Source organism: Daldinia loculata (assembly GCF_022478755.1).
Source record: "Daldinia loculata strain CBS 113971 unplaced genomic scaffold F4817scaffold_71, whole genome shotgun sequence".
NCBI classification, from domain to species: domain Eukaryota; kingdom Fungi; phylum Ascomycota; class Sordariomycetes; order Xylariales; family Hypoxylaceae; genus Daldinia; species Daldinia loculata.
The window spans coordinates 102680-118945 of NW_026054925.1; the positions used below are offsets into that span (position 1 = coordinate 102680).

Here is a 16266-nt window from a genome sequence, read left to right on the forward strand (position 1 = left end):
TGTATGTATTTAAAAAGAATGATTCTTTTTTCCCATACGAAAGTGCGAAGTACCGTAATAATTCGAGCTAATTGCGCTACCCTGTGGCTGACTACCCTTTTAAGCTAAGCTCACAGATTTTTTTCATTTTGGCACAGTGGCTTGTCTGGTCAACCGTACCAACTGTGTATAAGCCAGCGGCGTACCGGTTCAGAAAGTCCACATTATTTTATAAGGAAAATACCTAGGTAGGCCGGTAGTCTCAACAAGCTAGGTCAAACAAGCCATTCGTAGGTAATTATCTGGCCTAATGTAGTAGGTTTGGACCGGATTAGTATTAATCCGGGACCTAGGAATGTCAAAGTCTTTCAGCCACCCATTATATCACACGAATAGGTACCTGAGAAGTGGGTCTGAATGCCCTCATTTCGAGGGATTTATCCAAAGAAAAAAAAAAAAAAAAAAAAACCCCCCCGGACTTGTCTACATCTTCTAAAGATAGGACGTTAATAAATTTAGGTTATGCTAACGCAAGTAAGGCCGGATAAATTACCGGCTTGTTAAGATCGCTAAGGTAGGCAATTGGTCTTCATAGGATCAGCACGACGAGCCTTCAAGCTGGCGCTGTCAACTCATCCGTCGCGCAATTTCAAGAGACCTATCTCATCACCAAGACAACTCGGACAAAAGGGGTAATACCTATGCCGATATGATTATTCCGTATTACAGACAATCTTATAATTTTGAGTTTATTACTAGCTGTCTCAAGGTTACCACGTCCGTAATTATAGTGTTAGGTATCTACATAGGAGAATAATTAGATCGTGATATGCACATCTAAAGCAGCCTCCCCTTTAGCCTCCCCTTTAGTACCAAAAGAGCTTGATCCAATGCTACTTGCTACATGGGTCCTGTTCCTGGGTATATGAAGTACGTGACTAGTCAACTCTTTCTGCCGTTATGAATACACGTTCCCTCGCTTGTCCGCCATTGATATTCTTGGAAGGAGGAAAGATGTCCAAAAGATCATCATGCTCAAAAGAATACAAATTAGGGCTATAATCTTGATATTCTCTCGACCTTGGTCCTGAGCTGGTATAGGAATGGGTTCTACAGGATTCCGAGGTTGCTGTGGCGTGTCTATATGCGCGCCACCTTCAAAGCGCCTGGTCAACCATTCCTGAGGTAACAACCGGCGTCCCTCTCCCTCCTCCGGTAACGCGCTGCCGCGTATTGGATTCACCTCCGTGAAATCAACCTCGCCGCTTACCAGCCACTCCCAATCTGGCGTTTCCGGAGAAATATAATCCTCATGCGTAGTACGCCACGTTGTTGTCGATACCGATTCCCCATTGTGAAAGAGGTGAAAGACTATAGCTGCCCGCCTGCGTGAACCATCGTTACCTGCATTTTCGGCATTTTCGGCATTACCGGCGTCCTCTGGCTCTTTTTCTTTATTGTCACCATCTTGCCCTTTAGAATCTCCAGATAGCCCCGGGAAATCAGGGTGCAGCGCGATAAGGATTGTCTGTTCCAGATTGTGGTCTGGATCTGCGGCGCCGTTGGGTCTCACGCGCAATACGGCGGTGACCGCACTCGGATCCGAGTCCGCTCCTAGCTCTATCTCACTCTCCGGTCCATCCTCCTCCCCCTCGCTCCAAACTTCACTGTTATCTTCTCTACTATTTTCCCCTGGGTGAGATTCGCCCTCTTCGTCCTCTTCTTTCGGGACAATATTTGAATTAGAAACATCTGAGGGGCGGGCCATTTTAATATTTTGCGTCGTTTTCAATCAAACAATAGGGGTTGAAAAGCAATAAATGTTACGTGATCATCAAGCAGTAAGGGGTAAGAATATCCCCAAATATTAAGTATATGCGATAGAATTTTGATGCCAACAGATCTACTAATGCATTCTGTTTACTTTCAATCATATTTTCGCAGTATGACCCTTTGTGTATGTTAGTATAGGCGAGGTTCATTGTTGCTATTAGATTGCTGCTTCCGGAATTGATGCTTACGGTTTAGACTTGAACAAACAAACCAGAGAAAAATAATAAAGTTGACTGAACACCATAAACATCTCACCTACTCTGATACTATTAGTTGAGAGTAAAAGGTGTTTTCCAAATTTAAGGGGCGCCAACTGGAGTTGTGTCATATGGATAATAAGAAATTGCGGAATCATTCAAAAAGGAGTGTCTTTAAACAGTTGGCACATAGGCCTTATTAAAATCCCGAAGTTATAACACATAGACTTATCTCTGAGTATCTTGAGAACTACTACGCTAGTTTCGCAACAGTAAAGCACGGCAATGAACCCCCCTCCCTGGTCTCTCCTCCGTCTTCAGGTATCGGAGGAGGAGAGGCAAGATATCATACTTGTTTACCATGGTAACGCCGAGGAGGACGTACGCTTCACACCATCCGCACAACCACTCTGTTTGCACTTGGGACGTGGAACCCGGTCGTGGCGAGGCGATACCGGATTCGATTTAGGACAGCTGAGTACCGCTGTCGAAGCAGTCCAGGCTCGTCAAGGCGTCGACCATCCGGAGCTCTTACGGGCCCCATCCGTCAGAGATGGAATTGACCCGTTATCCCTGGTCGGGCGAGTCAGGAGGGGCGTGTCACAAGTTCCATCTAATTGGCGCCCCCGTCTCATCGCCGTACTTCAACCTTTAACCATAATTGCCGGTATTTTCACTGTGGTTATGTGGGCTACTATAGCTTTTAGTCCAGATCTATTTAGAGGCCACTCAATCCCCCACTCAAAACTACACCTACCAAGTATAGAGTCGGCCGCAGGGTCATCTTTTTCTCGGCCGCATACTCTCATCAAAACTATCCCGATGACGAGAAACTTAAGGGGCTTACTTCTTAAGCACCACAAGCCTTTGCATGATAGCTGGGCTGCCCTCGATGAGAAATTTGATCCAGAGGTGGAGACGGCGATTAATAAACTGAACATGCTCCTTACTCCATCGTCAGCATTAAACCCACCAAGCAATATCTACTCTACCGGCGACTACGAAGCGAGTTCGGCAGAAATTCTCAACATGCTAAACGCTTTGCACGCTAACCTTCGGGCACACGGGCAGCATCGGAAGTCTTGGGACAACGAGGCGTTAGCTAAATGGATAAACATGGCAGCGTGGTGGAGCTGGGGGGAGCCCGACTTTGACCCCTGGAATTACCTACCGGAATCAATCTCAGGAAATAATACCGCCACCATCCTCAATACGTTTACATCAGTCATCGAGCCGCAAAATTTTCGCATTTATCACTTAGCCGACGAGATTCTCTGTTCCGGTTACGACAGCTTACTTCCCTGGCAAGGCATGCGCGCTCACTACGCGCAAGCTCATGATAGCCTGGCCTTGCTTCTCCAAGATATCGGCGGTATTCTATCTCCGTTGGTTCGTAGGGAGGAACAACGGTTTAGCAAGAAGGGAGAGATAGACAACCTCGTCGAAGAATTTTTATCCACTGCTCAATGGGCTTATAAGACAGTCCAGGTCGGGTTGGGCGCCGCGCGGACTCTCGATGTAGAGATAGGATCGATTTGCGCAACAATTACGCAAGCCGCCCAGCTCCAATGGCGCGTTCTAGCTCAGGATAACAGCTTGCTATTTCACCAATTCGTGCCGGACGGCGATACAGATGACGTGATAGAAGTATGGCTCTCGTGGCCACCTACTACTGAGGCCATTTCTGATCTGACAGATGCAACAAGTATTGTTTGGGGCAGTCGTTTCCGAAATCGCTGATGACGTTTAGGCGGTTCTCGTTATTCAGGAGGCGATAGTCATTAATTACACACTAAAGGCTTATGGATTGTAAAATAACTCCTAAGATACGTGTGTTCGGTCATACGTCAACGAAATGAATGAGCTCTAGCGCCAGGGTGATTGGCATCTTCTGGTTCCTTTTTAAAATTGCAATCTATGTACGGTGCACCATTAGTTTAAATCCGACAAAATACAAAAACGGATGAAAATTCGTCAGCTTGGCTGGCGTAAGCGCTATAATTATCCCATTGACCGCCAGACTTATCTCAAGTGACCTCAGACCAGATCCTTCGAAATTTTTCGTTCGTTGACGAATTTTCATCCGCTTTTTTGTTTTGTTGACACCTGGGACAATCGTCGGCGTAAGGGCCAGCCTGTTTTTCGGAGACTGACAAATCTGGGGGTCCAGAAGGCGCTGGAGTGTCGCTGACGGCTGGGGTAGATATCTATCGTCGAGGTTAATATTTTGCTCGAGATAATTTGTCTGGGCACATACCTGAGCTAGCGCTGCTGCTGGTAGTACCAGAGCAATGATCGATGCGAACTTCATGGTGCTGGATAAATGCTATGGGAGCCTCGCGTAAGTATCGAATGGAAATGATCAGCGGAGTTATATTTGAGAGTAAAGATGGTAGTGGTCTTTGAAGTTTATTTGATAGAAAATAGAGTCTACTTATACTTCATCCTTGCCGTGCTCCCTACGTCGGACTTAGGACTTGGCTTAATTAAAGTCGGTTCAGAGTATTTGCTGGTCATGGCGATTGATGCTTATTCCAACGTGCTGACGTGTAACCCCCTGGTCCGCTTTCTCCATGCATGTATTGTACGTGGTCGGAAAATAGAAGGATTGTGGTAATTGCTTTACAATGGAGAGTATGAAATAGTGCTAGGTAATTGATGATATAGATGCCTGGAGTTACCAGGGATTCTTTCCACACTAAAGATTATTATCCTATTAGTTGGGCTTCTTCATGTTGTGTTGCTTTATGTATGGGACAAGGCTTAGAAATGGTGTTGGAGGAAAGTCTTGATTAAGTGTCTACGTACGCCTTCACCGACTATTTACACACGCACAGCTCTTAACGAGCAAGGATTTAATTAGTGAGTGAACCGGGTCACCGAGATCTATAGCCGAAGACTCTAGTACGGCGTCGAAATATATTAAATATCAGTTTTACGCGAGAGCCGTAAAGGTAACATCTAACAGATACATTTGCCTTCGCTCTATGAAGCTACAGACTTAATAGGCCCCCATAACGTAATACGCCCTAATCAGCGCTGGTATAACAGTCTTGAAAGGTTAATAAACGATATAAGCGCCGGCAGATTGGATTAAGGAAAGCCTTCACGACAAATCGGAATATCCGTCCCTTGCAATTCGGATCTTCCTTATTAGCCTGCGCCATTTACATACCGGGGAGGGAAGTGAGCCCTGAAAGACAGATCGTTAGCATAAGACTTGTAGAAAAGGCACACATGATAACTTACATCCGTCGATGTCTTCGTCGACTGTGCTCTTCACCTGGCACTGGTTCATCTCGGCCACACCCTGAGACTTCAACGGATTTCCGTTCTCGCAGGCGTTGAACATGCAGGAAGAGTCCATGGCGCGCTGAAGCGAATCATCCTTCCAGCCAAATACGTAGTCCGCATGAGTACCATATCCCGTGTTGTCGCCGTAGCTCAACGTGAAGGGTTGCGAGCCGTCGCTGGGCCACAGGCTGTTAAACTGAGTCGTATCCCATAAGGTCTCGTAAGCTACCTGCGGGACACGGATAGGGTGTGACGCGGGGCAAGGTCCGGAGTTTTGGAATGCGTCCTTCACGGTATTATACATGTGAGATTGGTGGTCAGGGCTGTCCAGGTTCTTGCCATCCCAGCATCTAAATATGGTCAGCGGGTAAGAATATGATGGCTTGGAATGGTACTAACGCGGGGAAGTGGTGGACAGTCATAATGCCGCCCGCACAAGGCTTCGTGGGGAAATCATCAAGCTCGGGGAATCTCGTTCCTTTGTTTTGAAGGCAGACAAATTTAAGACCGGGTCCGTATTTCGAGGTAGCCGTAGGAGTGCCCACGGTCATGCGGAAGCCCTTTCGTAGTTAGCGTCTTACGCCGAAGAGACATCACGCTCAACTTACCGGCTTAAAGGCGGTGATCTTTTGGTTGCCGTTCGACGAGAAGTCCTGCTGCGTGTAGTAGATGGTCATTCCACCGTTAATGCCGTCCGGCAGAGCCGTGTTCTGCATGATGGGTACACGCTTGTAAGTTCCGTTCGCGTGTTTAAAGAACATGACCGCGGTCCAGTAATTAGAGAAGTCTTCAGAGAACGTGCATGTGGTGCACGTTCCCCTGTCACCGAGGTCATCACCCATAGTAGCGTTGAAAGCATTCCCGCCGACAATCTGGTGAAGATGGGCTGATGGAACCTTGCCGGGCTCGACGAGGGGATCGAGACGTTGGATGCTGACGGTCGAGCATCCAAATCGAAGCGCGGCCTGAGAAGGCACGGCGAGTGCTAGAGCGAGAGATAACCACTTCATCTTCGCGGTTGGTTGTAGAGTTCAGCGACGAGTTTCGGCGACGACAGAGATGCCCACAAGTATGCGATGCGGTTCGACATGGCCGTAGATATGTATCAGCATCAGAGCCAGACGTTCCCCTGGCGTCGAGATATGCCGACAGCCGGATACCCACGGCAGGATCCTAATAAATTGGCTGATCATCATTCTTTAATAGGTTCCTGGCTTTTTTCCGTCTTGTTTAATTTAGGCGAGTTCTAAAATGTCCAACTCGGGGGATGCGCCCCCGCATTCTTCATATTGGTCGAACCCCGTATCGCTTCGGCATCGAATCAGACACGAAGGCAAACTCGGATTTGGAATCATGACCTAAGGTGGCTAAAGTATAATGAGCTCGGCCTTGAATTTGGCACAGGACGTTAACCCGCTGCGATAGATGCGATAGATGCATCATCGCAATAAAATTGAGCCGGAGCCATCGGGCGATAGTGTCACGAATCGGGGCCAGAGCGACGACAACGGGAAGAGTTCACGTTGCGAGGTAGTAGGGCCGAAGGCAGCATAGCAGCCTTACAGCGTCCTGGCTTAAATCTGCCGAGTCGGCAGTCATCGTGACATGCTTGCTACGCCTCGCGGTCGCAACCTTGATTTAAACTTTAAGGCTTGGTATGGTGGACCATTAGTGCAACTGTGCCAAAATCAATAAAATAGGTCGGAATTTACCAAAAAGGGTAATATAGTAAGGAACGTTAAATGCACAGTATATTATGCGGGATATATACAAGGTAAAATAAAAAATTTTATTATTAATTTAATTTTTAATTACTTTAATATAATTTATAATATATAATATATTTAAATAATTTTATAAAAATAATAATTTAAACGTTATAATTAATATTATTTTATAATTTTAATTAATGTAAAAATAATAATTTAAAATACATTTAAATTGGTTTTTTAATTATTATATTATAATAAAATTAAATAATGTTTATTTATTTAAAAAAGTAAATATGTAATATTTTTTAAAAATATTTTAATAAAATTATTTTAAATAAACTTTAAATATTTTAATAATAATATAATATTTAATATATATTGTATAAATATATATTTAAGTTTATTATTTTTATATTAATTAAAATTATAAAATAATATTAATTATAATATTTAAATTATTATTTTTATAAAATTATTTAAATGTATTATATGTTATATATAAAATAATTAAAAATTAAATTAATAATAAAATTTTTTAATTTAATTAATTAATGTTAAAAATTAATAAAAAAGTAATTTAAATATTAATATTTAAATAATTTAATTAATTAATTTTTTAAACTTTTAAAAAAAACGGTTTATATAATTATATTTATAATTGTTAAAATGATAAGGTTTTATATGTATTACGTAATAAAAAAAAAGTAATTAAATTGTATTATTTGATTAGTTTAAATTAATTAAATAAAGTAAAAAATTTATTAAATAAAAAAAATATTTATTTATATATGTTATAAATTTTATATAAACGGTGTGTGTTAATATAACTTTAATTATATGGCATAATATATAACTAATATTTTAATAATAACTTTTTTAATATTTTTATTAATATTAAATTAAATTATATATAATTTAAACTATAATTTTTATTATTTATTAATTAAAATATTTATATTTTTTAAAAAAAGTTTAAATAAATATTTATAAAGTTATTATATTATTAATTTTAAAAAAAATAATTATATAATTTATATTACCTTATAAATTATATATATAAGGTAAATAATTAAGCTTATATTATACCTTTAACGTTATTATTATCTTATTAAACATAATGCTACCAATTTTCTTGATTTTGGCACAGTTACACTAATGGTCCACCATATTTGGCCAAAACTGTTTGGCCGAAGATAAATTGAAACAATTCCAAATGAACATTAATATCCGGGCTACTTTCCCCATTACAACTTACCAGGATTTTCAACAATATAAGTGGGGCGCCAAGCCGCCAGGCATTAACTTTTACTAAATAAAGCTAGTAAATATCCTTTTATATAAATTACTATTAAAAGGTATAAAAATAACGGTTTTATTTAAAGTTTTTTTTTTAATAACACGATTATTATATAATGTATAATTTAATATAAAACTATATAGCTTTATTTTTTAAAATAATAATGTTATTTTTTTTTTAATAAAATTTATTAAATTTATTTTTTATTGTTATTATAATAGATTTATAAAATTAATTAAATTAAATTATAAAATAATATTTTAAAAATATTATTTTAAATATTATAAATGTTAACGATATAATTAAACGATAATGTAACTTTTATATTAATATGTTATTTTATATAAAAAAAGTTTTATAAAATTTAAAAAAAGTTAAAATTAATTGTTATTATTAAAAGTTTTATAAATTTTAAAAAATGTTTTTAATTAAAAATTAAAAAATTAACGTACGTTTAATACTATCATAAAGTTAAAACCAAAAGGTATTATTATTAAAAGATAATATTTTAAAGAACTTAAAATATTAAATCATTATAATAAAACTTTGTTTATATATATAAAAAAATAAAAGTTTTAACTTAAATATTAAATTATAATGTTATTTAATAAATCGTTAAATAATATTGTAACACATATTATAACTATAATAATATTCTTTTTTTAAATAAAGCATTTGTTTTAAATACTTTAATTTCTATTATTTTTATTATATTTAAATTATAACTTTTTTTATTTTTTTAATTTTTTTTTTTTTAATTTTTTCCAGTTAATAAACTATTAAAATTTAAACTTTTTTAAATTTTTATAATAAAAATCTTTAAATTGGTTTTTATTTTTAATTATATAATTTTTACAATTTTAAATAAGTTTATATAATATTTATTAAATTAAAAAATTAAACATTTTTTTCGGTTAATTAAAAATTTTTACATTTAATATTTTTTTAAAAAACTATTCTAAATAATTGTTTTTAATATCGTCATTTTATATTAATATTTTGTTATTTTTATGTTATTTTTTTATATAATTATTTATTTTAATTTATTTAAATAAAGAATTATTAAAGGCTTTTATAAAAAGTAATATATAAAATATTAAAAATATTTTTACATTTTTAAATAATTTTAATAAATAAACGTTATTATAAATTTTTAAAATTTCGTATAAACCTTATTGTTTATTATTTAATTTTCAAATTGATTATTTAATTTTAATATTTTAAATATTTAAGAAAATTTTATTTTTAAATTTATACTTAAAATAATTAATTCTTTTTATATTAATATAGCAAATTTATTATTATTATATTTTAACTATAATTTTTTTAAAATAAATATTAATTTATTTTATATATATAATTAATATATTTATTACAAAATATTTTCGTTATTATTAAACAATTATTTCCAATAATATTAACCTTATAAATTTAATACTTAATTGTAAATAAAATTTATAATTAATAAAAAAAAATAATATTTTTATAATTTTTAATATTAAATTATTAATTGTAAATTTTATTAATAATAATTAATCTTTTTAATTATTTTATAAAAATATTATATAATAATATAAATATACTTTTATAAATATATTAAAATTTTTTAATTAACCGTTTATTTAAAAATAAAATATTAAAAAAAAGGTAAAGTTTATTTTTAATTTATAATTAAATTATATTTAAAAAATTAATATAAACTAAATGTTTTAATTATTTATAATAAATATTAAAATATTATATAAATTTTAAATTTTATAAATAAAAATATTTATAAATTTTTTTATTTTTAATAATATAATTAAAATAAAATGTTTTATTTTTATAAATTTATTAATTATTATTAAAATATATTTATATATAAAACTAAATTTAATATATTTTAATAATAATATTATATAATTTATATTTATATTTTTTTATAATATAAAAAAAATTTTAAAAAATTAAAAAAGTCTTTAAAATACACTTTTAAATAATTTAAATCAAATATAATAATAATAATTTTTTATATATTAAATAATATTTTTATATAATTTTAATTAAATATAAAAATATAATATTAAATTTAAAATCTTTATTTTTTTTAAATATCTTACCGAAACTAAATTATAATATTAGAAAAAAATTTAAATCTTAAAATTTTTATTTTTAAAAATAAATAAATAATTTTGGTAATATATCTTTTTTTAAACCATTTTATAATTTATAAATTATATTTATTATAATTTATTGCATAAATCTTTTAACCAAATTTTTTTTATTACATTTTTTAAAATAAAAATTATTTATTAAATTAAAAAAAAATTTATATATATATTATCTATTAACGCGTTTATAAATATATTTATATTTAATTGGTATAAAGAAAAATCTTTGTTAAATTTATATTAAAATAATTTATTTAAAATTTTTTTATTTATATAATTTTTTATAAAAATTATATAATATTTATTATTAATTTTTTTATTATTTATAAATTTAAATACAATGCCAAAAAAATAATTTAAAACATTTAATCTACTTACCTTTAATTTAAATTAATAAATAATATAAAAATTAAAATAGTTAAAAAATTTAATTTATTTAATTTATTTAATATTTAATTATTTTATAATTATAAAATATTATAAATTTTTATAATTAAAAAATATATTAAATTTTTTTAAACCTTTTAATTTAAATTATCATCTTTTTAAAACTTTTACAATAGTTAAAAATTTTTTATTATAAATTTTATAATTATATTTTTATATGAAATATTTTAATAAAAAATAAGCTATAAAATGCCATTCCCCATTATTACTTTTTTATATAAACACGCCTTTATATACTTAATTAAAAATATTTATTTCCATTAAAGTTTCTTAATTTAAATTATAATATACTAAAATAAATTTTATTAAAAATATTTCTTTTAATGCAGTAAATATAATTTATACTTTTTTATTTTTTTTCTAATTTTAAAATATATTAATCTTTATTATTTCTATTAAAAATTTAACAATCCTAAAATATCCTTTTATAAAATATTTATAAAAATTAATAAAATTTAAAAAATTTTTTAATTTTTTTAAATTTTTAAAATTTTTTTATTAAAAAATAACGTTAACCTTATTAAAATCTATTTTAATATTATTAACAGTAATAATTAAGCCAAAATATTTGATTTTTTATATAAAAAATTTACTTTTATTAATATTTATTTAAAAACCTATCTCATTAAAATATTATAAAATTTTTCAAATATATTCCATATATTCTTTTTTAATTTTAAAATAAATAATTATATTATTTAAATAAACTAAATATATTATATTTAATAAATTAAATAAAATTTAATTAATATATAATTAAAAATATATTAAGGCGTTTATAAATTTAAATAATATTATTTTATATTTATATAATTTATATTTTATAATAAACGTTATTTTTTATTTATTTCTTTTTTTTAATTATATACAATTAAATATAATTATTATATTAATTTTAAAAAAAATCTTAACGTTTTTTATCTTTTTTAAAATATTTTATATTTATAAAATTAGAAAATGATTTTTAATTATATTATTATTTAATTATTTATAATTTATATATAATTTAACTTTTTTATTTAATTTTTTGGTTAAAAATATTTTAAATATAATAAATAAAATAGATTATTAAATAAATCTTTTATTTAAATATTTTTATAAATATTTTTATATAATTTTTTATTTTTTATTATTATATAATTAAATTTTACAATAAAATAAATTTATATTAAATTTTAAATTAATTTTAACATTATTAAAGCGATATAAAATTAGTTTATTTACAACTTTTTTCTAAAAAATGTGTAATAAATCGTAAAATTTGTATAATACTTTTTTATACAATTTATTATTTATATAATATAATTTATTTTTTATAAATTTATTTATATTTTTTTTTAAAATTTTATTTAAAAATATTATTTTTATATAATTATTTATAAAATTATATAATTTTAAATTAAGTTATTTTTTAACTTTTTTTATATTAATAATTTTTATAAATATAATTTTATATAATTTTTTTAATATTTTATTAAAATTTATTTTATTTATAAAATTTTATATAAATTTATTAAAATTTATAAAAATAATTTTTATACTTTTTTAATAATAATATATTACTATATTAATAGTAAATAATAATTAAATTTAAAGGTTTTTTTTATTATTTATTCCGTTTAATATAAAAATTTTAATAATTTGGTTAATAAAGTTTTTGCATAAAATATTAAGCCGTAAAAAGTAATGTTATTTTATTTTTTTTTTAACAAAAAAAGGTTTAAAATAGGCCTTTTTCTTTGTGATTTTTAGGTTAATTAAAGGTTATATATTAAAAAATATTTTAGAATATATTTTCAAATTTGTAAATATATTAATTGGTATATTTATAAAATTTATAAAAATATTTATAATAGTTAGTTTAATAGTTATTTAAATTTATAAAATAAGGTTAAAAATTATTTTAATATAGTAATAGGTTAAAATATTTTATACTTATAATAAAAATCTTAATAATAAATATTAGTTTATATAAAATAAAAAGTTAAATAAAATAATATTTATAACTTAATTAATTTTTAAATTATATTTATATAATTATAATATATTTAATATTATATTAATATTTAATTGGATTAAATAAAAAAATATAAGTTTTATATAATTATTTATATAAATGGTAATAAAAATAGTTTAAATAATTATATTTACAATTATAAATTGGCTATTTTTTAATAATAATATTTTTAATTTTAAAAAGTTTACTATTTTTTATTTTTTTATATATATCTTTTACGCGTTAATAAAATCTTTTTTTAAATAATTAAAATTTATTAAAATAATATATTTATAAATTTAATTATTTATTATTATTTAAATATTTAATAATAATAATAATTTATAATTATTTATTTTTAAAATATTAAAAATTAAAAGTTTATTTAATTTTATTAATAATAATTTTTAAAATTTTTTTATATAATTTTATTAAAAAATTAAATATTTCTTTATTTTTTAATTTATTTTATTTTGGTAAAGGTATTAATATTTGAAAAAAAAAAGGTAAAAGTGCTAGTTTAAGGTTTTTAATATTAATTAACGTAATAATTTTAAAATAGAAATAATTAGTAAAGAAATAATTTTTAAAACTAATAAAAGATTTGGTTTAAATAATGTTAAAAAGGAAAAAGGTATTGTTATTATTAAAGGTATTATTATTATTGGAAAAGGTATATATTATTATATTATTTATTAAAATAACCTTTTTTTATTTCTTAATTATATTTTTATTTTATTTTTTATTTTTATCTTAAATTATTTCTTTATTTTTTTTAATTATTTCTTAGATTTTAATAGTTTAAGCTTTTATTCTTTCTTTTTTTTAAGTAATTTTAGGTATAGTAGTTTAAGTTATTATAATAAAGATAATTATTAATTTTTATTTATTTTTATTTTTTTATTTTAAAAAGTTTTATTTATATAAAATTTAAATTTATAAGTTTATTATTCTAGTTTTGGTTTTAATTTTAGTTATATAATTTTTAACTATTGTTATATTATTTAAATAAAAAGAAATTGTTTTGTAATTTTTTGCATATTTTATAAATTATTACGTTTTTTTATAATATTAAAAATAGGTTTATTTATTTATTAAATTTATTAGGTTTAAATAAAGTAGTTTAAATTTAAATTAATTTAATTAATTTATTATTAATTTAAAGTTAAAAGGTTAATATTTTTACGGAGTTATTATATTTTAAATTAAAAATTAATATTGTGAATTTAAAAAAAAATTTAAAAAAAGTAAAATTTTTTATAAATAATTATTAAAATGTTATTTTATTGGTTGCATAAATATTAATAAAATTATATATAGTAATTAAATTTTTTATTAATTTTTTAAAGATTTTTTAAAGTTAATTAATGTAGTTAAATTTTTTTTTTTTAATAGTTTTAAAAATAAATTTGGTAATTATAGCTATATTATTTAATAGATAAATAATTATGTATAAAATTTTATTAATTTTATTGGTATAGAAATTATAATTTATATATAATTTAATGGTTAAAGTTTAACTTTAAGTTTTAAATTTTTATTATTTTACTTTACCGTTTTTATTTTTAAAAAATATAAATAAATTTATAACGTATAGTTATTTTAAGTTATTAATTATAAAAATAAAAATAAATATTTTGTAAAAATTAACATAAAAGCTATTATTATTTTAATTTAATTATATTATTTTTATTTTTTTTTATTATATTTAAAAAAAAATTTTTATTAATTAATTTGTTTTTTATTAAATTTATGCTTAAAAATTACGCAATTTACTTTTTAATTAATTAAAAATTTTATTTACGTTTTTTAAATCAATACCTACATTTTTAACTTTTATAAAAAATTTTTTTAAAGTGGTTATATTATTTATATTAACTTAATTTAATATGTTATAAATTATAAAAAAATTGTTTATATAATTATTATTATTATTTTAATTTGTTATAATTTATAAGTAAAGGTTAAAAGATAATAAAATTTATTAAAAATTTATAATCTTAACGTTTAAAATTTTTTAAGGTTTAAAATTACAATATTTTTTAATTATAATAAAAAATTTAATAATTTATTATTATAAATATAAATTATAAAATATAATATTAAAATTTTATCGGGAAAAATTAGTTTTTAAATAATTTTTTAAATTAAAATAAATTTAAGAATTAATTAAAATTATATATAATTGTTTTAGTTTTTTAAAATTTTTTAATTATATATTTGATTTTTTTAAATCTTTAATTTATTATTAAAACTATTTTATTTATTAAATAAAAGAATAAATAAGCTTTATATTTAAAAAAAAAACATTATATTATTATAAAGTTAAAACTAAAAGATATTATTATTAAAAAATAATATTTTAAAAAACTTAAAACATTAAATTATTATAATAAAACTTTATTTATATATATAAAAAAATAAAGGTTTTAATTTAAGTATTAAATTATAATATTATTTGGTAAACTGCTAAATAATATCATAACGCATATTACAGTTGTAATAAATATGTTAAAATTTTTTTAATATAATGTATAAAAACTTTATTAAATATATTAAATTTAATTATTAATAAATATAAAACGTTTTTTATGGTTTTTTTACATTTAAAAAAAGTTTTATAAATTTTTTATATAAATAAAATTATATAAAAAATAAATTTTTTAAAGTTTTTTATAAATTAATAAAATTAATTATTATATATTTTAAAATAATTTTTAATTGTTAATTTTTAAAATAATTTTTTATAATATTAATATTATTAATTATATAATAAAAAAATTAAAATTTAAACGTAAAATTTATAATTGTAAAAAGTTATTATTATTTAACGACGATTTTAAATATAAAGTTAAATTTTATAATAAATAATTAAAAGTTTAATTAATGTTTAAAATTTAATTAAAAAAAGGTTTTATATATAATAATAAAATATTTTATATAAATTAACTTTATTTTTAATAATATATTATAATATATAATTATAAAAATATAACTACTTTTAAATTATTATATATGTAAAGTTATTACGGGTAAATATTTTAAAAATATTTTTAAAGTAAAATAAAAAAGTTTTATTTTATATAATTTAAAAGTAAAAGTGATATTACAGCCAAAAAATATTATAATTATATATTATTATTTGTTAAATAATTTTTAAATAATTTTTTTATACGTATTATATTTTAATATAATAATGTTTTTTTTTATATAATAAAAAAAATTTTAAATTATTTTAATAATTTCGAAATTTTTACAATAAAATGGTTTTTATATAATTTTAATTTAAATTTTATTAAAAACGTGTAAATTTAAATAAAAAATTAGTTAAATATTTATTATAATTTAAAATTATTAACGG

At 25.1% G+C, this 16266-nt stretch overlaps 4 protein-coding genes across 4 annotated transcripts; 1 reads left to right on the plus strand and 3 right to left on the minus strand.

Annotated features, from left to right (window-relative positions):
- Positions 1 to 741: 741 nt before the first annotated feature.
- On the minus strand, positions 742 to 1795 carry F4817DRAFT_368711 (uncharacterized protein). The gene has a single exon (XM_049307270.1). It carries the CDS (start codon positions 1745 to 1747, stop codon positions 938 to 940), a length of 810 nt encoding a protein of 269 aa, XP_049154940.1. The 5' UTR covers positions 1748 to 1795; the 3' UTR covers positions 742 to 937.
- Positions 1796 to 2206: 411 nt separating this feature from the next.
- Positions 2207 to 3957, plus strand: F4817DRAFT_368715 (uncharacterized protein). The gene has a single exon (XM_049307271.1). It carries the CDS (start codon positions 2295 to 2297, stop codon positions 3747 to 3749), a length of 1455 nt encoding a protein of 484 aa, XP_049154941.1. The 5' UTR covers positions 2207 to 2294; the 3' UTR covers positions 3750 to 3957.
- A 79-nt stretch (positions 3958 to 4036) lies between these two features.
- Positions 4037 to 4320, minus strand: F4817DRAFT_320045 (uncharacterized protein; the record flags this gene model as incomplete). Its single annotated transcript, XM_049301140.1, has 2 exons — positions 4037 to 4216; positions 4267 to 4320. 2 exons carry the CDS (start codon positions 4318 to 4320, stop codon positions 4037 to 4039), a joined length of 234 nt encoding a protein of 77 aa, XP_049154942.1.
- Positions 4321 to 4866: 546 nt separating this feature from the next.
- F4817DRAFT_350760 (uncharacterized protein) lies at positions 4867 to 6981 on the minus strand. Its single transcript, XM_049304973.1, has 4 exons — positions 5912 to 6981; positions 5703 to 5863; positions 5259 to 5653; positions 4867 to 5202 (listed from the first exon to the last, which is right to left on the minus strand). Exons 1-4 carry the CDS (start codon positions 6311 to 6313, stop codon positions 5177 to 5179), a joined length of 984 nt encoding a protein of 327 aa, XP_049154943.1. The 5' UTR covers positions 6314 to 6981; the 3' UTR covers positions 4867 to 5176.
- Positions 6982 to 16266: the final 9285 nt, after the last annotated feature.

Excerpts from the sequence above, each read along its gene's own strand:
- F4817DRAFT_350760 (XM_049304973.1), bottom strand. The coding sequence starts at position 6,313 with ATGAAGTGGTTATCTCTCGCTCTAGCACTCGCCGTGCCTTCTCAGGCC. Across the intron at positions 5,864-5,911 it reads AGATCACCGCCTTTAAGCCG|GGCTTCCGCATGACCGTGGG; the intron begins GTAAGTTGAGCG and ends TAACTACGAAAG. Across the intron at positions 5,203-5,258 it reads CGACGAAGACATCGACGGAT|GGCTCACTTCCCTCCCCGGT; the intron begins GTAAGTTATCAT and ends TCTGTCTTTCAG.
- F4817DRAFT_368711 (XM_049307270.1), bottom strand. The coding sequence starts at position 1,747 with ATGGCCCGCCCCTCAGATGTTTCTAATTCAAATATTGTCCCGAAAGAA.
- F4817DRAFT_368715 (XM_049307271.1), top strand. The coding sequence starts at position 2,295 with ATGAACCCCCCTCCCTGGTCTCTCCTCCGTCTTCAGGTATCGGAGGAG.